Below are 26,014 nucleotides of genomic sequence, written 5' to 3'. Positions count from 1 at the left end.
TAGCAGTACACGCATGAAAGGTTATCAGCACAATTATTAAATGCTAATATTGGAAATTAAAAGTTTTTGGGTTTTTTTTTAGCAGTTTGGCTAACTTCCCTTCCACCTCCCTAAGTTCTTTCAGAAATGAGATGTATTAAAAGTGACAGACAGAATGCATTTGAAATCCTTGTGATTAGTAACTCAGGAATGTATGCATTTAAAACTCTTTGATGAAAATATCCCCAAAGTCTTGTCGATTATTTGTTAATGAATGAATGAACCTTTATTATCAAAGTACAACATGTACACAGTGAGACTGGCTGAGCCACCCTTCGTGCCCCGCTCCCCACAACTCACAGTGACAAACCCACCATCTTGTTACACCGTGCGAGCTAATTACACAACACCCCGGCCTCGCAAGTCAATCATACATAAAGTTATTTCCCGTTCAGGAAACACGTATATTAAACAAAGGCATCAAACTGCGGCTGCACAATTCTTTTCTCCTCACCATAATCCACTGGGAATGGTCCCTTTGGACCTCCTATTGCTTTTGATATAAAAACCAATAACCGTATAATATTACCGTTGACTTGGCTATTGTAAATGGTAGCGTTATTTTACATTAATTCTGGTTTTCGATTAGTGATGGTTCTAGAAGTCCATCGCTCTGTTCCTCTGGGCTCCATTTTGACCCATCAGGTTATTTTAACACATATATGTAACAACTGAGAACGGGATGAGAGTTGTCCCTATCATGCAAATTGCATTCAGCTCAAGCTTTCATTTTCATCAGATCCAAATGAAGCCGCAGGTATTTGGCATCAGTCCTCCAGCACAGAGCAAGACTGAATTGACAGTTGATTCACTGAAGAATGTTCCTGCCATTTGGCTTGCATGCCCAGACTGGTGTCCAGCTTGCTCGGGAAGGACAGGCTGCCCGCTAGAAAACCAGGTGTGAAAATTAGGGGTGCCCTTGAATTTGCTACTGCTACTGGAGATGCACATGTCCTCCATGACAAAGTATTTTTTTATCTGGCTCACTTGCCAATAGGGTGTCCCACCTAGAAAAGGGGGAGCTCGGCTTCAACTATCGTGGGGTGTAACCTCCCAGTTAGATTACTGCAGTGTGCCAGAGGTAAAAAAATGCCTTTGAAAACTGTGAAGGATTTTGAGTCAGTTCAAACCAAAGCCCTCAAGTACTGCTACTTTTGTCAGATGCACCGGCTTCCAGCCTGTTTCTGGGTCCAGTTCAAAGTGCTATGTTGGATTTCACAGCATCTAAATGAAATTCCTGCCATATATATATATATATACTTGCTGATCAAACAGCTTCTCAGCTGTGTGCCATGACTGTGGAATCTTCTTCCGAGAAGACACAGCAGGAGACTTTTATGGAACAAACTGTAATTTGCCAGTTTATCACACTAAGCGATATACCATGGTTTACAAACCACAATGAGTTATTCATATGGCTTAGTTTACATTATGGCTTAGTTCAATGTATAAGCTAGCCTGTGTTACACTTTCATATAAAAATGTGGGTGCTCCATCACTGGAGGTTTTTAAAAAGGAAGCTTTTAAGAAGAGACTGGACAGCCATTTGTCTGAAGTGGTATAGGGTTTCCTGCCTGTGCAGGGGGTTGGACTAGAAGACCTCCAAGGTCCCTTCCACCTCTGTTGTACTATTCTGCTCTGCTCTATTCTGTTATTTTCTGTCCAGGCTAGTGCGTAATATGTACTCTTGTCTAAATCGCTAAAAGCAGGCAAAAGCTACATCATCAAGGTGCGTTGATATCTTGAATACCACTTGGATGTCAAGAACCTCAATCCAGGCGGCTTCCAAAAAGTCAGTGGATCATGCTTGGAACCCCTTGTTTGGCACACCCCTATTATTCAAGTATCTTGCTAATTATGCTAAGGATATTCAGACCCTTACTGCATCCTGTTTGCAGTTTTATTACTTTTATGACCAGCATCAACTATTGTTGAATGAATTGGAGGAAACCCAGAACAAACAGCCAGTTTAATGTAATAACTGAGTGGGTGGAAAGCGAATCCAATCCCATCAACTGTGCCCTGAGAATGCTATTTTTTCCATGTGCCTATTTGAAAAACTTGACTGCTTCACAAGCTGATTTTATTAGAACTGAAAAGTACAGTTTGACCTACATGTGTTGCTATCCATTGGTTTAGATCAAGCTAGAAGAAATATGTAAAATCTCCTAAGCTTCAATAAGATCCTTGGAATTCCCACATGAAACACAGCAGTTAAAATTCCATGAATTCTGCACCAAGTTTAATCCCAGCGATTTTTTTTCTTGTTCCACACATTGTATCAGTTGTAATTTCTGAAGCTGTCTAAATACAGGTGTTTTAAAAACTCCTAGAATTACTTTATGTGTTAAAAGTCTTAGGTTTTTAAGCACAAACCCATTACAATGGATCCAGCTAATGAAAAAAAATTATACAACATATTGCTGGCTGGGTTTTTTTCCTTTTTTTTTTTGCTAGCTCACAAGGAAAAGATTTAGCTAAATCTAAACCCGTCGGAGGGGACAGAAGTTTATAATGTCAGTTACTTGTATAATGTAGATATTGTTCAGGAACAAAATTGGTTCCTTGAAAAAAGATTTATGAGAAGCAGGTCTTCCAGATCTACGGATGAGCAAATGTCACACAATATTATGCCTTTACTTGTGGGTTAGGGTAGGAATTTTATGTTCAGTGTTCTGGCAAAGGACAGAACATGCTGACTTATAACTCATGATGTTATAAGAATCACTTGTTCCTGAGGATACAGAAATAGAAAAGTTAAAAAGTAATTGGTTCATTTCAGGAGAAAAAGGGAACCATACCAGGAAGGATTTTAGTTCTAAGGCATAATATACTACTAAAGGGAAACAAATTGTCACTAATTCTGCAGTTAATATAAACATCATGTAAAAATTAACTGTAATAATAATAGTAATAATAATAATCAAAACTGCAGATATTACGTGTAAAAATTATCTGTTTCCCCCCTCAAAAATGTTGAAGATGATGAGGTATGATGTTCTTTGGGAGGCACATACGTACACACAAAAGAGGGATGGGAAAGCACCAAATAGCTAGGAAATAAAGAGCCATTGAAACTAAACATTAAGAAAACATTACGAAAACCAAGATCATGGCATCCGGCCCTCTCAATTCCTGGCAAATAGATGGGGAAGAAATGGAGGTAGTGACAGACTTTATTTTCCTGGGCTCCAAGATCACCGCAGACGGGGACTGCAGCCAAGAAATTAAAAGATGCTTGCTCCTGGGGAGGAAAGCCATGGCAAATCTAGACAGCACACTAAAAAGCAGAGACATCACCCTGTCAACAAAAGTGCGTATAGCCAAGGCTATGGTCTTCCCAGTTGCAATGTATGGCTGTGAAAGTTGGACCATAAGAAAGGCTGAGCGCCAAAGAATTGAGCCCTTTGAACTATGGTGCTGAAGAAGACTCCTGCGAGTCCCTTGGACTGCAAGGCGATCAAACCGGTCGGTCCTAGAGGAGATCCATCCTGACTGCTCTTTAGAAGGCCAGATCCTGAAGTTGAAACTCAAGTACTTTGGCCACCTAATGAGAAGGAAGGACTCACTGGAGAAGAGCCTAATGCTGGGAAAGGTTGAGGGCAAGAGAAGAAGGGGACGACAGAGAATGAGGTGGCTGGATGGAGTCACTGAAGCAGTAGGTGTGAGCCTAAATGGACTCCAGAAGATGGTAGAGGACAGGAAAACCTGGAGGAACGTTGTCCATGGGGTCACGATGGGTCAGACACGACTTCGCAACTAACAACAACAAGCCATTACAACAATTTAAAAAAAAAAAGATAATATAAGTAATTGGAGCAGTCCGGAAAGTAAAGAGGTAAGACAAGTACTGATATAGTACAAAAACCTGTAGAAGTATAATACAAAATCAGAGGTAAACGGCCTCTCTGAACAACGGAGCCTTTCACTGTGGTTCAGTGTTCCATGAATTCAGACACAAAAGCAAAAAAACAAGTTAGCATAAAGTGTGGGTTTGCAAATCGACATCAGCCCAAAGAGCCAACGCTGTTTTCCTTTTACTTCTGAACACAGATGGGAGAGGGGAATAGGGTTCTTTTCATATTTGCATATGGTTATAATCGAAACTCAAAGGGTCCTGGAGGGACCTTTTCTTCACAAGGCACTCAGATTACAGTGGGGAAAAGGCAGTAATCAGACTATATTCTGCTGACGCACAATAAAAGTGAAAGCCTTCTTGATATCAGTAGTAAAACTAGATAATCGAATTACTAAACTTTCTCCAAAGAAAGCACTAGGCAGGCATTCATTGTCTGGCAATAAGAAACAGTGGATGGTTGCACAAGCTGGCTATGTATGCAGGGGGCTTTTGTTACTTGGAATTAAAACGTACAGCCTTTTTCTCTTGCCATGCAATATTACCGTAAGTGGAATGAGTTTTAAAATGTCTGAAGAGGGCTGCTTGTTGAGGCTTAAATTCTAAACTGTGATAAATGGGAAATATTCAGAGGGAAAAAGCACCAACAGGTTTTTTTTTCCCAAAGGGGCACAGGGGAATAACCATTCAGGATATGAAAACATAAAACAGAAAGCACAAAATATTTGCACAAAATGTTGTAAAGGGTTGCATCTGAAAAGATCCAGAACATTTTTTAAATAACTGGTTAAGTTTTTGTTTTTAATTAATTACCCTTTTTTCCTTAAACTGCCATGGCAGCATTCATATCATAAGCATCTGAGTAATTCCCTAAGCGAAGCACTGCAAAATACTCGAAAACATGCACTGTAAGTGAACGTTATCATAAGGTTAAGACTAAATTAAGTCCTTGGAAGATCTTACAGAACCCATTTCAAAAAAAAAACACACTGTCAAATAGTAAGTAGTAATAGCAATAAGAAGGATTATTTGCAGCCATAACCTACATCACATCTATCCCCTTCCCCAAATAGTTCAAGGGCAGAATGTGAAATAGACAGGTGTTATTGACATATTTTCATAGCCATTCAGAAGGACAGGATGCAAAAAGAAAAACAGAGGCATGGCAACCGACTACAAAGGGAGTCTGAGATTGCACAAGACTTCCTGAGGCAAACCGGTAACGCTCCTTCAAATATCCAAAACAAAACAATTTAGTCTATAATTAGACTGGCCGATTTAGTCCCTACCTGAATTTCAACTTCAGATATAGGACTCTCAGAAGTACTTTTTTTCCCCCCTTTTCTTCAAGAAGTGGTTTTGCAGCTTCTCTAATTCAACCACACCTTGATCCTGGCTGAATTGACTGTTTCAGATCTACAGGTAGACCTCACCTTACCACACGGCTCATTTGGTGACCGTGCAGAGTTACAGTGGCATTGAACACAGCAACTTGGTGGAGCAGTGGGCTAATGCCTCCTTAAGTAACACCAGCTGCCTGCAATTAGTGCAGGTTCGAGTCCCACCAGGCTCAAGGTTGACTCAGCCTTCCATCCTTCCCAGGTAGGTAAAATGAGGACCCAGATTGTTGGGGGCAATTAAGCTGACTTTGTAATAATGCCGCTTGGGGGGGTGTATGAAAACCCAGCAGGCATATACATAGAATGAAGGCTACTGCTAAGCTTGTAAGCCGCCCTGAGTCTTTGGAGAAGGGCGGGATATAAATGGAATTTAAATTTTTTTAAAAAAAAAACTTAGGACCACTTACGACCTTTGCAGCATCCCCATGATCGCGTGACCAAAATTCAGAGGGTTGGCAGCCTTTTCATACTGGTGGCCGTCGCTGCGTCCCAAGATCGTGTGATCCCCCTTCTACAACTAACTTGGTGCTAACTTAACAGCTGCCCTGATTCACTTAGCAACGGTTTGAAGGAAGATCGTAAAATGGGGCAAAGCTCACTTTAACAAACGTCTCGTTTAACCACCTGAGTTTTGGGCTCAATTGTGGCTGTCAAGTCGAGGACCACCTGTACAGAGGCAGGCTTGCTCTCCCTCCAGGATTTATAGACTTTTGTAAAGTAGGCACTTTTAATGAAGCAAAGCAAGCTTCATGTAGTGTAGGAAGAGGTTCGTAAGGCAAGGCTTTCTTGATGGGAAGAGTCTAACCCAGGGGTACGCAACCTTGGCTCTTTTCTGACTTGTGGACTTCAACTCCGGATGGCACCCGACCTTCGCTCCTTCCGACGCGGTCTGAAGACCCATCTATTTGAACAAGCCGGCCTGGCCTGATGGGGGATGTGTTGGGGTTTTAATGGGGATTTTTATATTATTATTGATTGTTTTAGCTGGGCTACTATTTAATTCTTTTTAATTTTTGTATTCTGTATTTTTATATATGCCCTGTTCACCGCCCTGAGTCCCTCGGGAGAAGGGCGGTATACAAATATAATAAAACTAAACTAAAACTAAACTAAACTCCCAGAATTCCTGAGCCAGCATGGTCTAACTACCAGATGAAGTTGCTTCCAGTTTTTGTACATTGCTTCCTCTTATCTCGTTAACCCTTAAATCACAAATAGCCAAATAATTCCACGTATGGGTGGACTACTCACTCTTTGGTTAGGAGAGGGCACGATTTTATTAGGAAGCGGGCTAAAGGTGTGTCTTGGTATATGAGTTCAGGAGGAGCAGTTGGGCTCTTCAGATTCAGGCAACGAACAATAATGTAAAGAACAGCAGCGACAGCAGCCAATTTCACCCCATCAAACACCGCCGGCAGCTCAGGGGTTTCTATTAAGGAACTCATCTTGCTATCTGAAAAAGGAAAGGAAAAAAAAAACATGTTTGGAAAACAGATTTTTGGCAACCAAAATGTTACGAGGTACAATTGTCCTTTATTAAATTATCAAGTCAAAAAAAAAAAGCTTTCAAATTTAAGCCCACTCAACTCAAGGAGGCTTCATCCAGTTCAGCATCGGATGTTAAGATTCATGTAACTTTAGAAATTTCTCGATCTCATATCAAAGGTGTGAAAGCTGGATGAGCCTTGGTGGAGCAGTGGGCTAATGCCTCCTTAAGTAACACCAGCTGCCTGCAATTAGTGCAGGTTCGAGTCCCATCAGGCTCAAGGTTGACTCATCCTTCCATCCTTCCGAGGTAGGTAAAATGAGGACCCAGATTGTTGGGGGCAATTAAGCTGACTTTGTAATAATGCCGCATGGGGGGGTGGTGTATGAAAGCCCTAATAAGCAGGCATATACATAGAATGAAGGCTATTGCTAAGCACATTGATTTGTGCTTTAGATTGTAAGCCGCCCTGAGTCTTCGGAGAAGGGCGGGATATAAATGGGATTAAAATAAAATAAATAAAATGGGTGACTTTGGGCCAATCACCAGGAGACTGTGAGTTCTAGTTCTGCCTTAAGACGTAAAAGCTGGCTGGGAGACTTTAGGCCACTCACTTTCTCTCAGCCCCACCCACTTCACAGGGCTGCTATTATGAGGAAAATAGGAAGAGGGAGGAGTATCAGGTATGTTCTTCACCTTGAGTTATTTATGAAAAATAATACATGTGGGATAAAAATAAATGAATCTATCTTACTGCCACATTTTCAAACGATAAGTTTCTTCAATCTAGTAGTACTAGCCAGAACCCCACATTTCATTCTAGATTAAAACTGTGCCGTTTTCATTCCAAGAAAAATCTTTACTCCACTTGAAAATCTTTATTTGCTTATTATATTTCAGTCGCTTACCAAGGAAAGGAGCCTTAACTCAAAGACAAATTCAATTAATTGTAGTTAAGATACGCCCAGTTGAGAAGTTTAATGGGATGTGTTAGATGACCTTGAAGCAGCATGGGAAAGAGATGGTAGTCTCTTAGGAAGCCATCAGACAAGAGAGGGTGGAGCCTCCAGTGGCTTATGGGTCCAACAAAGAAATTTAGGAAGGACCTTCCCTAACCGATCAAGCAGTTAAAAGAGCTGGCAGGAAATTTGTGCCGTTAAGACTTACAAAATTCTATGAACGGAATAGATTTAGTTCATCCAGTTGTATTTCCCCTCTGGTTGACCTGGGAGGATTGACATCTAATTTGCAAGTCTGCTGGACTTAACTGCTGGATCCCGAAGTTTCTTTCTCTGACTGTTAAGCCAACCTGGGGCTCCTGTCTCTCTTACCTGTTTTGTAGACAGCATCTCTCCCCCTCATCCCCCAAAGTCATGCACACGTTCCAGTTACAAAACGGTGCTAAATAAAATGCATGTAATCACTTACAAAAGGAAGGCCGTTTTGAATGGCTCAGAAATGGGTCTCTTCGGAGCAAATATATTGAATCACCTTCCTTTTCTCTAGTGGAGATATTAGTCACTCAGGCAATGACTGTGCATTGTACAGTAGCAACCTACATTTTTATCAATGTTCTCCAGGGTTTTTTTTATACAATGGCCACACCTCTTTGATAGTACTGTAGCTTATCAGTTTTATTTTATAACTAATAAACTATGTCTCATTTCAAACCTTAATAGTTTTTCCCCCCCAAAAAAAAACGTACAGCAAAGGATGATCCAGTGGGGGGGGGGAATGGAAAAAAGGATGTTTCACTTAGGACAGGGGTGTCAAACTCGCAACGTCATGTCACGTAACGTGTCATGACGTATCGTGACTTTTTCCCCATTGTCGGCAATCGGGTGGGTGCAGTTTTGCCATGACGCATCTGGCCCGCAGGCCGGCGGTTTGACACCCCTGCACTAGGATATCAAGTCTGTCTTTAAATGTGTAATCTGAATTACACTCTCTAAATTTTGTAATCCTACTTCATATAGTATCCTGGCCCAAATTTTAACCAGAAGACTATAAGCAAGTACAGGAAAGAAGCGAAGAGGGAATATTCCATTACTTCCTGATTTGCTTGGCTTGGTCCCTTCAGCAGGAACAATAGCTAGTTAATATATTATAATACCATAGAAATAATGCATTCCAAGCATACAAAACCCACCTGTGTAGTATGACACTTATTCTTAAGAACAGGAAACTCCAGACCATCTAAGCAAATATGAAGTCCAATTCAAAATTAGCCTACAAAACAAAAGCAGATTGTATATCACTTTACCGGCAGCAGCAACTCACACAAGAAACAAGTCACAACAAAGCATAGGTATCCTACTTAAAACAAAAGCCATCTGCTATACTATGTTTAAGCTATTCCATACAAATCTATCAGACAGAAGCCACTTCAACTGCATCTACATCATGATTTATCCATGGGGAGAACAATGTGCATAAAATTTATCTTCATATTAATGCAAATCAATTTTATGATCACCTGCACAAAAATGAAACCAATGCACTTTATATGAGATAGAGATCAATCATCATATTTTCATGTATCTACAAAACCAGCTAAAGTTGACACCAAGCTGGAGATAGCTAGCTAGCTAACTAGACAGGCAGGTGTGTGTGTTTGTGTGTGTGTGTGTGTTGCATGAAGTACCTAGTAATAATCAACAATACTGTTTCCATAACGATCCTGTAAACATATTTATACTAATGGAACAAGCTCATAAATTGCTGTTAATGATAACAAGCAAGACAATCATACATAGAATACTTATATCAATGAACTAGGAAGCCACACAAAGTGAATTCTTTCTGTAATATAAGTACTTCTATTTCATAATTGGTTTTTTTTAAAAAAATGAGGTGATGTTTATAAATGATTCAGTTAGTTTGCCCAACTGCTGCTCCCCATTCTTTAAAGATTACAGTTTGTATATTTAGCCACAACCCTTTGTAGGTGTTGCGAATGACCTGAACAAAGCATAAACAGAAAGAAACTCTGAAAGGCAAATTTGATATACTTTACAACACAGGAAGTTCAAATGCATTATGTGCATGTTTTGCATATATTTCTGTGCGCACGCGCATGCATATAGAGTTAATGCACAACTTTAATACAGTAAATTAGTCATAAAGTAAAACAGAAAATCAGTAATGCTATCAAACAGCTATATGGTCTCCTGCTTGAGCAGGGGTTGGACTAGAATCTCCAAGATCTCCCTTCCAAACTATTATTCTATGTTTTAATATTATTATTTCAAGTTTTCATTTATGCTACATATTGATTCTTGGTACAAGTTTATTTGCAGCCACTCTTAGATATCCCAATGGCTTAATTTTGTATGAGGCAACTTCTTATTTTTACTACAATTACAAGAATTCTGGTAATCTGCCTTACTCATCCCATAACCTCTAGGTCATTCCTTTATTTCTTCTGAAAACTGCTAGCAGAGACAATCAGAGACAATTAACTTCTCCTTTAACATGCCAATTTCCTCACTTGAAAGAAAGTATTCTCATATGCTATCTGTATTTTACAGTTTAAAATACAATTTTAAAAAAATCATATTTCTGGACTTAGCTTTCTTAGTGCAAAGGAAAAACTTCATTCTACTAATCACCATGCCAAAAGCCAATCAAATCCTTTACAAATCTATTGTCTCAATTAAAAAAAGCCATAGATGTATTAAACTTTATACCATTTTGTTAAATGGGCTGAAGAGCAACAAAAGAGAATGTTTTCAGTCATTTCAGACTTGGCACAAATTCCCCTATTTCATATAAACAAAGCAAACATCCCATAAAATCTGAAGAATGTTTTTAAAACAGCATTTTTAAAAAGACATCTAAGATTTGTTATATGACCAAAGTAAGAAATTCAAATCCATGCTTTTTCAACAAAATTGGGCATCCCATACGAGTAATTTGTCAAAAGAAAATATACATTGTTTTAAGTTCAAGAAAGGAATAAATTGAAATTGCAGATGGTTCACCAGAAAGTGTCAGAAAACAATGCCTATAGCTGAAATATAGTAGACAATATCAAGAAATGAAAAAAATATCTACCAAAAGATATTGCAATATTTTGTGTTAAAAGCGATTTAGAAGGTTCTGAAAAATAAAATACTTGGCAGTTGAATTATTTCCTGACTTTGCCATAGCCGCTATTCTAGGTATCTTAATAATTATTAATAAATAAGTAGATCACCGGTGAGAATGTATGGTTATTGTTGGGTAAAAAAACTATTTGTTTTAAAAGCCAGGAATTACGGAAGAATACATGCAATTAATTCTGTGTCAATTGAATAGACAAAAACATGCACTTGAACTGCAGTTCATTTCTCTATTCTGATAGCAATTCCAAGGAATCATGATTCCAGGAATCATGATCAGGAAGAAATCAAGATTCATATCAGGACATAAAACCAAGCTATACAGCAACAATGATATTCAGTGCGAGACACCACAGGTATTCGCTTATCCAACCCAACAGAACTACTAAATTGCTAACACAATTAACTGCGGAGGAGGACCAAAGAGTTTTGTACCTGCAGGCAAGATGTATCTAGTCTAGGCCTCCTCACACATTAATTGGACTAACACACTTCATAAGCGATTGTGTAATTTTTTCCTGGCAAACTACTTAACATGACATTAAACAATCCAAATAAATAGCGAAGACCCCTAAAAAGCTATTAAAGAACAGACTGCACAACTCAGCTACATGAGATGGGAGAAGTACGTGTGACATAAGAATCAGAAGATATATAACTACCCGTTAAGGGGTCAAGTACAGTTGAAAAGGGAATAACTGTCGAAGAATTCTTGAAGCAAAAAACTTGGGTGAAGCCACTTTTCATCTTTGGGACGATGGCCAGAAAAACAGGGTGTAGATACATTGTTCTCTCCCCTCCCCACCCCCTTTAACACAAGAAATAATAGGAAACACGCAGTGCAGGAAAATAGAGTTGGAAGTTTTTCAAAAGTCATCAAACTCCATCTCTGCTAATGCAGATAACTTACTCCTGCAGATTTGAAGCTTCAACATTATATTTTTATTCTATTTATTCATCAATCGATTCTAGGCAATGTACATACTTAATAGCTCTTCCTGATGCCTCTTTATTTTCCCCACCACAACAACAACAACTCTGTGAGATGGGTTGGGCTAAGACAGAGTGGTTGGCTCCAAAGTCACCCAGCGAGCTTTCATGCCTAAGGCAGGACAATTCAGACTCTTGGTTTCTAGGCCAGCAGCTTAATCACTATGCCAAACTGGCTCTAACTTCTCTACAAGGCCCGCTTCCAGCTTCCATTTAAAAAAAACACACTACTGTATAAAAAAAAATCCCCACCATCTTGCCTTTTTTTAAAAAAATAATAATAATAATCTATCAGCTTGTTCGCATCTAGAACTGAGAACACACCTGGTCTATCTACTCTGTAAAATTTAAAACTTTCTGCGGCCGTTTTGTGTTTCCCTTTTATTGTCTATGTATAGTGGAAAAAGCAAGGAGGGAGAAAGGGTTAGCACAGTGCCATGTATAAACCATGCCAGGAGAAAAGTGAGCCACAGTATACGAACCTCCCAAAGCAAGCCACTGGCATTCTAATACGAACAGCTTATAAATTGACAAACAAGGGGATAAGGAGAGGGGGGAAAAAAGACTACACTGTTGGAAAACACCGCCCTTGAAGAGGAAAAAGTGAGAAGGTGAAAATAAATACGGCCTTTCATAATGGGAGTCCCTGGAGGTCGGTTCATGTATGGGACTAAAGTGATAATCCAAAATCAATTCAACCTGAAAGAAATTTGGAAATCCCCTAAGAAAGGACATTCAGGAAGAGAGAAAGGCGGGAGGCCGAGTGGAAGGTACCCTTGAAATCAAATCACTGTACAATAACTGTATTAGATGAAAGAGGAAACTGAAAGAGGAAATCCTCTGTTGCCATCACTGAATTCCTGGGCTGTTAAAAAAAAAGAAAGAAAACAAGCTAAGAAGGAGCCATTTCCTTTCCACCTTGGTGCAGTTGATACTTTTAAAGAAGTGCCCCCATTATATAGACATATGCTGCCGGCGGAACTCCGGGTCGCCCCCGCCGACCTTCATTCGTTTCGCCGGGACCCTAAAAACCTGGCTATTTGAGCTGGCCGGCCTGGACTGAGGGGTTTTTAAGGTTTTAAATTCAATTTTAAAGTGCTGGGGCTATTAATTTAATTGTATTTTAATCTGTATATTGTATCTTTTTAATTTGCCCTGTAAACCGCCCTGAGTCCTTCGGGAAAAGGGCGGTATATAAATCAAATAAAATAAAATAAATAAATATTTCTATATGTTTCCCCCCCCACCCCCACCCCCGTGCGGGCTTTATCGTTCTTTGCCTCTTTCTGGGGGAATTTAATCGTGGATATCTTCAAGATGCATCTTATTCTCTCCATACCTCCCAATTAAGATAGGAGAAACAATTAGGAGGCTTCCACCGCCTTCATATCCTGCTCAGGAATTTTGTCAAGGAAGCGGACTAGGGTTGCAAACTAGATCCCAGATTAGAAGGATCTTCGGCTGATCCAGGAGAGCTCGTTGTAGACATGCCTCGCAACCTTCCGAGAAAGCCGGAAATGTAATCTCCTGTCTGCTGTCCAAGGCAAACCGACCTACCCATTTCTTTCCTGTAAGGTTTCTGTGGTTATTATTCCTTTGAGCAGGTCGAATCTCAAAAGCACCCAGGTTCTCAACCCAAGACTTACTTTTTCTATATGATTCAGTGCCACCCAGTTGTTTTTGACTACCAGCAACCCTGTAGATTCTCTCCCATGGTTATATTTTAGTTATTTTATTTATTTATTTTATTATATTTATATACCGCCCTTTCCCGAAGGACTCAGGGTGATTAAAACAAAAAATACAAAAGTTAAAAACAGATTTTAAAAAAAAATTATATCCGTCCCTGAACAAATAAAACCCCAGTTAAAATTAAAATTAAAATTCTCAGCCTCAGTTATCACATTCAAAATGTCTTTAAAAAAACATGTTATGACTTCCTTGGACACATTTTACCCAAATCCCGAATTCAAATGCCCTTGAAATAAAATGGGGGATGGAAAAAAAAACACAAAACCACTCCCCTCCCACCATAAAGTCATTGAAGGGACCAAGCCCCTTCCCCCCCCCCAATCCCATTTCACAAGTGCCCTTCGCGGGTCAGTTACATTCTCTCTCTCCCCTCCCCAACCTACCTCACAGGGTTGTTGTGAAGGTAAAAATAAGGGCCCCGCCCCCCCCACTTGAGAGGCTCTGCGAGGAAGAGAAGCGGCCGCGTCCTGCCCAACTCAACGCAGGATGCAAATGGGCGAGAGAAAACTACAGGCAAGGGCGATGCCAAGGCAAGGCGTCCCAACGGGCAGGCTGAGGCATGATGGGAGTTGTAGTCCAGCCCGGCTGGAAGGATGCCAGAGGAAGGGAGGGGGGGATAATGCAGCCGCATCCACGGGGACAAAGGGGAGGGGGGGGAGAAGGCGGCCCGCGGATGTAAAGGCGCCTCCGGATCTCGAGCCTGGAGACCGACCGGCACCTGCCCCACCCCTCGGCCCCGCTGCTCGCCTCACCTGTGCAGGCCCGACGCCGGCGCTCCCGCCGATTCTCCACCGGATAACGACTCCCATCGAGACGCCCCCTCCGGCACGACCTTTCACACACCTTGCGCCGCCGTCGGCTCCTCCCACTCGCGGGCCGCCGCCTTGGTCACTCCATTGGCGGCGGCGCCTGCCACTCCCCGCCCCCGAGCGACAGGGGATTGGCTCCCGGATGCCGGCTGCGACGAATATTTTAAAAAAAATTGGGTGGAGGAGGAGGAGGAAGAGGAGGACTTTCAGGCCGCGAGGGCGGCGCCGCTCCCCACAACGCCCCGCCCCGCCATGAGAAGAGGCGGCGAGCAATGGGGTCCTTGTGACGCAATTGGTTGGAGCGGGGAGTGACGGCGGGGAGGGGAAGAAGGAGGCGGAGGCCGAGAATGGGGCGGGGCTAAGTCACGTGTTCCGCAGAAGGCAGCCTCAGCTCGCCGCCTCAGGCTGCCATTTTGAGTCACCCTGCGGTTGAGGCGAAAGCGATCTTGATCGGGGAGAAGCGTCTTGGCCACAAACGCCTAACTCAGAATCCAGTTTATTCCGAAGGAAATTGAATTATTTGGGCTGGTAGCAAGCTTAGCCCGACTATTTGCTAGCTTGCTCCATTAGCTGCCATTCCGACGCATCCTTGTATGAAAAGGAGAAAACCAAGGTTTTACACCTAGGCAGGAAGAACCAAAGGGACAAGTACAGACTAGGCCAGGGGTAGGCAACCTTGGCTCTTTTATGACTGTGGACTTCAACTCCCAGAATTCCTGAACCAGCCATGCTAGCTCAGGAATTCTAGGAGTTTCAGGAATTCTGGGAGTTGAAGTCCACGTGTCATAAAAGAGCCAAGGTTGCCTACCCCTGGACTAGGCGAAACCTGCCCAAAAACAGTAACTGAGAGGAAACATTGAGAGTCCTAGCAGATGATCACTGAAACACGAGCCAGCTGTGCAGCAGCCAAAAAAGCTAATACGATCCTTGGCTGCATAAACACAGGAATAGAATCAAAATCACGTGAAGTATTAGCACCGCTTTATAAAGCCTTAGCAAGGCCACACCTGGAATACGGCATCCAGTTTGGGTCACCGCATCACAAAAAAAAAGATGCTGAGACTTTGGAAAAAGTGCAGAGATGAGCAACTAAGATGATTAAAGGCCTGGAGACTAAAACGTATGAGGAACGGCTGCGGGATAAGATAAGATAACCTTTATTATTATTATTTTTTACTGTGGGCACAACGACACACATCAAAAATGAAATTTAGTGGCCCGCTCTCAAAAGTGGAACACATACATGACACACACCTAAACCATGCTATATTCACATATGTATAGACCCACACCTCTACATATACATAACAAATATTAAATACTGTCCATCTTGAATATATAACAGAAGGAGGAAGCTTGAGAGTTCACAAGGTTAATGCTGTATGGAATGAAACTGGCTGAATCTGGATGTTCTGCTGCGGATACCATGAAGCCCCCTCCTCCCAGAAGGGAACAAGGAATACAGGTTGTGAAGAGGATGTGTGGTGTCCCAGATAATCTTATGGACCCAGCTCAAGCAACACTTCTGTGCTATGTCCTGGATGGGAGGGAGGGAACTGCCAATGAACTTTTCGGCCATCCTCATCAGTCTCTGCACCGCCTTCTTCTCTGAAGCAGGGATGCTTCCAAACCAGACTGTGATACTCTTGATTGTTCCCCTGTAGAAAGTGGTCAGGACAAGGGAAGGAAGATGTGTTTTTGTCATGCGACGCAGAAAATGCAGGTGCTGCTGTGTCCGCTTCACCAGTTTCTCACTGTTGAGTGACCAAGCCAGCCTACTCATTAACTGCACACCCAGGAATTTGATGCTGATAATCATCTCCACAGGTGAATCATTAATGCACAGAGAAGTGTGGCTGTGCCTGCCTTTTCTGAAATCCAATGATCTCTCTGCTTTTTCTGGTATTTAAAACTAGGCTGTTTTCCTTACACTAGTTCACCAACCCCTCAACCTCCTTGCAGTACGCTTCCACCTTGTCATCATGAATAAGGCCCACTACTGTTGTATCACCTGCGAACTTTACAATATGGTTGGTGGCAAACCTAGCACAACAGTCATGGGTCAACAGGGTGAACTGCAGTGGACTTAGGACGCAGCCCTGAGAACCTGTGCTCAAGAAAATGGTATTAGAGGTATTTGTTCCAACTTGCACAAATTGGTAAGAAAATCAAGAATCCAGTTGCACAGAGAAGTGTTTAAGCCTAAAAGGCCCAGTTTGTCTACTAGATGCTGGGGAATGATTGTGTTAAATGCCGAGCTGAAGTCGACAAGCAACAAATGCACATATTTCTTTCCTTTAAGCACTTCAGGCTCAGATGGACAACGGTAAAAATAGCATCCTCTGTAGAGCGATTTGGTCAGTAGGCAAACTGAAGCGGGTCAAATGCTGGCGGGAGGCTGGATACAATAATGTCCTTTATCAGCTTCTCAAAGCATTTCATAACAGTGGATGTCAGTGCAACCGGACGGTAATCATTGAGGCCTGTAATTGTGCACTTTTTTGGCACTGGGAATGGCAAGTTTAGAAATGGTCTGAAATGGTATAGGGTTTCCTGCTTGAGCAGGGCTTGGACTAAAAGACCTCCAAGGTCCCTTCCAACTATTGTTGTTGTTATTGTTATTGACTAGACATGACATAAGGGACGTGGTGGTTCAGTGGTTTAGGACCCTGAGCTTGTCGATCAGAAGGTCGGCAGTTTGGCAGGTCGAATCCCGAGTGCCACGTAACAGAGTGAGCGCCTGTTACTCTTCCCAGCTTCTGCCAACCTAGCAGTTCGAAAGCACGTAAAAATGCAAGTAGTAAATTAGGCACCACTACGGTGGGAAGGTAAACAGTGTTCCGTGTGCCTTTGGTGTCTAGTCATGCCGGCCACATGACCACAGAGACGTCCTCGGACAAGTGCTGGCTCTTCGGCTTTGAAACGGAGATGAGCACCGGCCCCTAGAGTTGGAAACGACTAGCACGCATGTGCGGGGGAACCTTTACCTTTACCTAGACATGACATGGTAGCAGTATTCCAGTATTTGAGAGGCTGCCACAAAGAGGAGAGGGTTAACTTATTTTCCAAAGCACTAGAAGGCAAGACAACAAACCGTTGGAAACTAATCAAGGAGAGAAGCAACCTGGAATTAAGGAGAAATTTCCTAACAGCGAGGATAATCAATCAGTGGAATGGCTGGAAGTTGTGGGAGGTTTTTTAAGAGGACATTGGACAACCATTTATCTGAAATGGTATATGGCAGGGGTGTCAAACTGCCAGCCCGCGGGGCGGACGCGTCATCCACAAGCCGCGCCTACCCCATTGCCAGCAATGGCAAAACCATCCCAATACATTGTGCGATGTCACGTGACGTTGCAAGTTTGACATGTCTGGTATGTAGGGTGTCCTGCTTGAGCAGGGGGTTGGATTAGAAGACCTCCCATGGTCCCATCCAGCTCTTTTCTGATTGATTGAAGTCCTTAGGCAGTTTGCCAAGTTTGACTGGCTGGGTTCCTGTGGGTGCTAAGGGGCCCACTGAGTTGGAGGTAGCTATGTGTGTCCTGGTGGTTTTCAAACATGGCCTCTTTAAGAGGGATGGACTGAGTATTTCATTTCAATTATTTGGAGTTTCTTTATATAATATATAGCACCATAGATCATTGGTCTATATTTTTTAAAAAATAAATATGTAAACAAATGGTTTCTCTTTTGTCCATGTTGCACCAGCGGAATCAAGTTAGGCGTTTTTTGAAGTTTTGATAGAATAGACCTTGAAAGCCTTGCCATCACTGGCATAGCCTCTACTGTTACCTAAAATAAATTACTCTTCCAATTGCTTGTCTAAAATATCCAGAGGAAGTTCCACCAGTTCTTCAGTAACACCATATGATTCGCTAAGCTTGTCTCTTTAAGGATGCTACTATACCTGCTTCATCCAAGCACAGGATATGCTTTTATGTATGTGTTGACAACTGACTGGCGTTGCTGTTGTTTTTTTTTTTGCATACAAATCCATTCTGAATTTTAAGAATGGATCCTACAGGAATGTGCCATGCCTTTTAAATTATCCATCGCAGGGTGAAAACCTCTGCCACATGCAGAAACAGGAAGAGCAGAATGTGGATGAGGTTAGAAAGTGTCTTTTGCCTGTTGAGTCTGCATAGTGAATGTAGTCATATTCTGGATTTGCATACGTCAAAACAAAAAACACTTGGTTGTGTTAAATATTGCATCGCTGCTAATTGCCTGGCTGACCTGGTTAAGTGTGGGATGTAAATATGCTGCTATGGCATAAGCCCCAAGAACAAAGTAGATGTCAAGAGGAATAGTATATTCTCTTAAAATAAATAAGGTAAAGGTAAAGGTTCCCCCACACATGTGTGCTAGTCGTTTCCAACTCTAGGGGCCGGTGCTCATCTCTGTTTCAAAGCCAAAGAGCCAGCGCTTGTCCAAGGATGTCTCCGTGGTCATGTGGCCGGCATGACTAGACGCCAAAGGCGCATGGAACACTGTTACCTTCCCACCGTAGTGATCCCTATTTTTCTACTTGCATTTTTACGTGCTTTCGAACTGCTAGGTTGGCAGAAGCTGGGATGAGTAACAGGCGCTCACTCTGTTACGCGGCACTCGGGATTCGAAATGCCGACCATCTGATCAACAAGCTCAGCATCCTAACCCACTGAGCCACCCCACAAAATGGGGTTTGTTTTTTTTTGGAGTGCCTTGAGTATAGAATGGTGACAGTTCCTTGCACACTAGAATTATGAACTGTATAAATTCATAACCCTAGTGATGAATTAGTTATGAATTGTAATTCTTACAGTATATTGGTTTGTTCACAACATTTTTACTGTAATGGGTGTGCAAACCATTTGGAGTCTGCTGGATTGCCATGGGATATGACACTTAGGAAAGTAAGTAAATAAATAAAATGCAGTTTCAGAAAAAGAAAAACAGGCCTCAGATCTATGTGCTTCATATTAGTATATTTTCCCTAATTTGTAAATAAATTTCTCCAACCCTTATGCTAACTTGAAATATACCACTATTGCTATCCTTTCTGCCTTTGAAATTATCTTCACAATTATGTGGTATATGATACATGATGGCTTGCATGCTTTACCATTAACAAATGGGGGGAATCACCATATTTAGAAGATGTTTTCAGAAAGCAAAATGAACAGAAATTCATTCTTTGCCATTATGGGTCTAAAATGTTACATAGAATTTTTAAATAAACAAAAACTCTCCTTGTTAATTCTAAAATAAGGAATATACAGATGTTTGCACAATACATTTAACCAGGTTGCTGAACTAACCCATTTTCTAGATTCCCAAACTAAATTAAACCATAAACCAAGCACAATAAGGCATAAAAAAACATGACCAAGGTTCACAAATGAATGCTAATTAAAGCGAGCCAGGTAAATGCAATCATAGGATTGTTGAGTTAATGGTAGTCATAATTCTGCATTATTTATTTAGTTCCTAGCGAGTCCAGTGATAAGTGTGTGCTACATATGTTGGAGTCTTTAATCTGCATTATATGCTGGGGAAAGGGAATCTGGTTTGAGTCAGATTTTGAATCAGGCGTGGTTTGAGTCAGATTTTAACTTTAGATTTTCTTTTCATCAGCTATTTTTGGAAAAGGACCTCTTTGCCTTAGAAGAAAATCCACGGCATGCATCAAGAATTTTTGTGCTAAAGATTTGGTCAGACATTTAAACTGTCTTATTCTCAGATTACCAGAATGGATAGTACCAACTGTCATGCAAAGACTCACGCATTTTTTTCCAACAACAATAGGAGCTATTATTAACAGCACTGATGAAAGGTTTTGCCATAAGTAGGAACTAGCAAATGACTTGAGTGTTTTCCACTGTTGCAAAGCTGGAAAAAAAAAACTAGGAAGAATTTGAAGGGGAAGTTCAGAATAACAGAGCTGGAAGGGACCTTGGAGGTCTTCTAGTCCAACCCCCTGCTCAAGCAGGAGATCTCAAACAGCCATTACAGACAAGTAGCTGTCCAGTCTCTTCTTAAATATCTCCAGTGTTGGAGCAGCCACAGCTTCTGAAGGCAAGGTTGATTGTTCTCACTGTTAGGGAATTTCTCCATACTTCTAGGTTGCTTCTCTCCTTCACAGTTCAGAGAAACAAGAAGAATTACAGAAAAACTCCACAGGCAGTCTATTATTTGGCCTTGTTTAATCTTTCTAAAGTGAGATCCCTGCTCTCTTACCCATGTAGCTTTCATGTATTCTAACATGGGTGGAGATGATAATTATGTAACTTGCATATCATGTTTCTGTACAGCTTTTACTGAAGGACATTCAACGTTGTTTGCATTTGGCTTCACAAGTGTGAACGTAGGCCACACTGAAAGAGAAAAGCACAGCCCCTCAGAACATTAGCAGGCAAGTCTTCAAAGGTTTCAGAAGGAAATCGAAATTGTAACTGTAATGGGGCAGAAGGGAAGAAATTATTAAATATACTGCTACAGAGTCTAAAGCGACATGATGGTCATTTCACTAAGAGGAGGTGAAGCTGGAGTTAACTATATCTGTCTGCAAAAGTCTAGACAACCAGTAGATGGCAGCAACGGGTTTGTGTTTTCAGTTATCTGTGTGTCTAGTGTTAATCCAGATTTTTGCAGCTCAGATAGAGCATCCTTAATATTGAAGGCTTGAGATAAAGAATTTACCTGAGATGAAAATGAATGCGGAAACGCAATTAGGGACTCATCATTTATTTTTCATCTATTTGGTAACAACATATATCTGAAATTCCTTCTCTGGAATACTTTAGAAGATGAAGAAACACATTACTAATTAAGTGTGTGGCATTTTTACTGTGTTTTTTTAAAAACACAGATCATTGTTTTAATGTTCAGTATATGTTCTTTGGGAAGGTGCTAAATATTTAAAATGTACCCCTGCTTGCCTAGACTTTGGATGAATGAAAGAAAAGGGCTATCCTGCCCTTTTCTGTATTCAGTTCATGCTCAAGGGTGGCACTCAACATGTCAGCCTGTGTGTGTATCTTGGACTCACATCCCTTGCAGAGCAGAGCTGAGTCATATGTTCCAACTTGTCTCCTGCTAAAACTAGAATAAGGTTGCACGCCTCCCGCTTGCTTGAGGTTACTCCTATTGGTTTTAGGGGAAGTGTCTCAAAATGACTAGACGGATAAATGCAAATATTTATTCAGCTTGATACATCAGTTCCAAGCTGCAGCTGGCCATTGTAGCTAAGAGGCACCAGCAAAAAACAACAAGCTCACCAACACAAAACCAAAGCAAATCCTGCTTTTTTTTTTTAAGCTTGCCTAATAGCAAGCTCAAGTAAAAAGCGCGAGAACTTTAAATCAAACCCAAATGAAAGCGTCCAACTTTATAGTCTGCAAACTATGGCTGCTTGCTGGTCAAATTTCGTGCTGGGAAGTTAATATTATATGGCACGTTTGCCAGAAGGATTCTGCCACATTGAGTGCTTGCCTAGCTTTGTGTAGCTCAAGGCTCTGTAAGAAGTTTATTGTTTGAAGAGCTGTAACGTTGCCATGGAAACACATTTCTTGTATTATATTTGGACAAATTATTTCCTTTCCCGAGCTGAGATACATTAATCCTTTTTCATCAGTTTGCAGGGAAACTGACTGCATAGCATGGATTGATTACTACTCATGGCATCGCCTACTGCCTGTCTACCTAGCTGCCTATTTTTTTCTTCAGAATGGTTTTAGAAAACTGTTTAAATGCTTAATTGCTTTAAAAAAAAAGCAGTCCAATACTCCAACCAACACGCAATAAATATTTTAAAAAACGACTTCACAGATAGTCCTCAAAATTTGAGCCCCAAATTTGTATTGTTATTTTTTTTTTTTTTTTTTTTTGCCGGCTCCGAAGATGGCGGACGCGCTGGGGAGAGCTCCGTAGCCCCCAACAGTAAGGCGTCCCCCCAGGAGCCCCCCAGGGACGTCAATGGACCCCTGGGGTGGGGCAAGAATTTCGGGCAAAACAGCTGGGTAACTATGCCGCCCGCTGCCTCCCGGAACAACTGCAGGGGTGCCAGGACACCCCTGCCCCGCCGCCTGGGCCGCTGGCGACCGTTATAACGGAGCCAGCACCCTCCGCCCTGCCTCTGCCGCTGTCAACTGCTGAGCAAGGGCGGCGCCTCCGCCGATCAGCTGTGCGGCGGAGGCCCCGGCGGGAAGGATGGCAGCGGCTGCGGCAACGATTTTTTTTTCAAGCCCCCAGGCTGGTCGTGGATCCAGGGACGCTGGCAACGGCGATGGCGGTGGCGGCGGGGCGCCTCCAGGCCCCCCCCCCTGGCCATCGAGGAGGGGCCGGAGGCTCTGCTCTGCCCCGGCCCCCCCACAGGCTCCCGGGCGACGGCGGCGTCTCCAGGTTATCAGCGGAGACGCCGCGGACCAGCTGGACCAGCTGGGTGGCGGAGGCGAAGGCATCGGCGGCGCCGGAGGTGAGAGACCCGCCCCTGGACCACGGCAGCCGTCGCAGCCATCCAGGAGGGGCCGGAGGCTCTGCTCTGCCCCGGCCCCCCCCCCACCGGCTCCCGGGCGACGGCGGCGTCTCCAGGTTATCAGCGGAGACGCCGCGGACCAGCTGGACCAGCTGGGTGGCGGAGGCGAAGGCATCGGCGGCGCCGGAGGTGAGAGACCCGCCCCTGGACCACGGCAGCCGTCGCAGCCATCCAGGAGGGGCCGGAGGCTCTGCTCTGCCCCGCCCCCCCCCCACCGGCTCCCGGGCGACGGCGGCACCAGCTGGACCAGCTGGGTGGCGGAGGCGAAGGCATCGGCGGCGCCGGAGGTGAGAGACCCGCCCCTGGACCACGGCAGCCGTCGCAGCCATCCAGGAGGGGCCGGAGGCTCTGCTCTGCCCCGGCTCCCCCCCCACCGGCTCCCGGGCGACGGCGGCGTCTCCAGGTTATCAGCGGAGACGCCGCGGACCAGCTGGACCAGCCGGGTGGCGGAGGCGGAGGCATCGGCGGCGCCGGAGGTGAGAGACCCGCCCCTGGACCACAACAACCCTGGACCACGGCAGCCCTCGCAGCCATACAGGAGGGGCCGAAGGCTCTGCTCTGCCCCTGACCGGCTCCCGGGTGGCGGCGGCATCTTCGGCGGTAAGAGCAGCGGTGCGGCGTCTCGACCACCGTGGGCTGCCCCTGGACGGCGGTGCCTCCGAAAGATGCGCACCAAAGGAGACGCTGGACAATGGAGGCGACGGCCCGACCCACCTCCTCGAAACATCTTGATCGGAGACGGCAACACCAGGGGCATGACACCAGGGACTCCCGTACCTCTGAGATGCCACGCTCTGGACGGTCCCCAACCAATAGGGGCCATGGAACTGCGGCCGGGAACAACGCCCAGAGGATCAGGGAGGGAACTGTTTGGGGCGGCTGAACCACCGGAGCTGACGCCAATTAATGGATCCCTCCATCCTGCCTTCTGCCCATTCTCACCCATCTTTGCCCATTCTCTCCCCACAGGACATAACGGGCCTGGGTGCTAGCCACGGTGGCAGAGTGGCTGGGCCATACACCTGCTACCCCATAGTGGTGAGAGCTCTATGGGGTATGCCTCACCCAGAGTACGTTCTGGACCACCTCCGGAAGCAGAGACACAACCCATCGTGAGAGGATGAGGAGTGGCCTGCTTCTGGGGGTTCGCCCGGCCAAGTGGCAGTGGCAGGGCGACGATCCAGACACGCACCTACCCGGCTCGACCCTCCTGCAAATTCACCATCCAGGGGACAGCCTTCCCGGAACCACCTGTGACTATGCCCGTTCAATACTCTAGCATAGCACTGCACGCCCTCAGGGGTTCCCCACTCTCCTGGGTGCGACCCGCCTTCATCACATCCAATCTTGATGACGGGCCCAACCACTGGGCCTCTGAGAGATGGCCGGGCAGGGTCAGGGGCCTCCAGCACATTCCCATCAAGAGGCCCCTGATTAAGTTCTTAGCTAAGTTTTTTGTGGGGTTAGGGAGGGGGGAGGGAGGAGACTATGGTTGCGCGGGAAAGGCACACCTTCCAGCCACCATAACGCATGCCAGGCCCACGGCCGTTCGCGACGGCGTACAACGAGGGCCAGTCGCCGATAACACCCAGTGGCGTACTGACGAACGTCCCATCCCTAGGATGGTGGGGAATGGCAGAAGGTGCACAGACAGAGGGCCGTATCGTCACCGGGAGTGTCATCTCCGCTCTGTAAAGGCGGTGAGACGCTCCGACCCTCTGTTCTCCCCCGGAGGACCCGGGAGCAAAGGTGCGCACCCTCCCATGCTGAGGCTGGTCTACCTGAATGCAAGGTCCGCAGCCAACAAAGCTCACCTCATTCGTGACCTATTGGAGAGTGAGCATGCGGACCTGGCCTGCATCACGGAAACCTGGCTGAGCCCAGAGGGGGGTGTTCCTCTGGTTGACCTCTGCCCGCCAGGTTTCCAGGTACTGCACCAGCCCCGGGCTCATGGGAGGGGCGGGGGAGTGGCAGTTATCATCAGGGAATCCCTTAGCCCGCGAGAGACCACCATCCCTCAGATGGCCGGGTGTGAGTCTCTCCTACTGAGATTCGGCCCAGGGGCGCAGCTGGGTCTGCTGCTGGCGTACCTACCACCTAATCGTGCAGCGGCGGCCCTACCCGAGCTACTCGATGTCCTCTCAGAGTTGGTGGTTGAATTCCCAAGACTCATGGTCTTGGGCGACTTCAATCTACCGTCCCTGGGAGGATCGTCCGAACTGGCTCGGGAGTTCATGGCTTCCATGACGGCCATGGACCTGTTGCAAATAATTTCTGGGCCGACTCATGAGAGAGGCCACAACCCAGACTTGGTGTTCTTGTCTGGACGGTGGCGTGATGATGTCGGTGGGGGTGCCACAACTGTTACGCCCCTGTCATGGACCGATCACCACCTCCTGCGGCTAGATTTCCCCCTTGCCACCCCCCACCGTGGGTGCACGGTGCCAGTCAGATGGTACCGCCCTAGGCGCCTAATGGACCCTGATAAGTTCCAGGCAGCGGAAGTCCCTGCTCACAGCTCGGCGGAAGCCTTAGTGGAAGCCTGGGAAAAGGCAGCCACGGAGGCTCTGGACCGAGTTGTACCCTTGCGGCCTCTGACCCGGCGCAGATCCCAGCGAGCCCCATGGTTCACCGAGGAGCTCCGGGAGATGAAGCGTCGGAGACGGGGCCTAGAGAGCCGTTGGAGGTCCAGTCGATCCGAATCCGACCGATTGCGACTAAGAATCCTCACCAGGTCTTATCTCGCTGCGATAAGGGTGGCAAAATCCAACTACTTTTCCACCCTCATCGCGTCCGCAGATAATCGCCCAGCTGCCTTGTTCAGGGTGACTCGCTCCCTATTAAACCAAGAGGTGAGGGAGGAACCCTTGCAGGGTCGAGCCGAGGAATTTGGTCAATATCTGCTGGATAAAATCGCTCGGATTCGAACTGGTCTGGACTCCAACTGGGCTGAGATGGAAGAACAAGACATGGACAGTCTTGTCGACGTCATCTGGGAAGAATTTGATCCTGTAACTCCTAAGGAAGTGGACAGGATTATGAGAAGGTTGAGCTCCTCCACATG

General features: G+C 44.6%; 1 protein-coding gene across 2 annotated transcripts in view; it reads right to left on the bottom strand.

Moving 5' to 3' along the window:
- Positions 1–14,484, bottom strand: part of ABHD2 (abhydrolase domain containing 2, acylglycerol lipase) — a 35,666-nt gene extending 21,182 nt beyond the window's left edge. Inside the window, exons 1-3 of one of the 2 annotated variants that reach the window (XM_081337323.1) lie at positions 14,379–14,484; positions 8,931–9,010; positions 6,547–6,748 (exon numbers count right to left, since the gene is read on the bottom strand). In XM_081337323.1, coding sequence (XP_081193449.1) covers positions 6,547–6,740 — 194 coding nt within the window. In that variant the 5' untranslated portion in view covers positions 6,741–6,748; positions 8,931–9,010; positions 14,379–14,484. Of the gene's footprint in view, positions 1–6,546; positions 6,749–8,930; positions 9,011–14,009; positions 14,097–14,378 lie in introns of those variants that run through there. The other variant, XM_081337324.1, reaches the window with a different exon arrangement.
- Positions 14,485–26,014: the final 11,530 nt, after the last annotated feature.

Source organism: Vipera berus (assembly GCF_964194415.1).
Source record: "Vipera berus genome assembly, chromosome: 12".
In the NCBI taxonomy this organism is placed as follows: domain Eukaryota; kingdom Metazoa; phylum Chordata; class Lepidosauria; order Squamata; family Viperidae; genus Vipera; species Vipera berus.
This window is presented reverse-complemented; position numbering and strand designations above follow the sequence as displayed.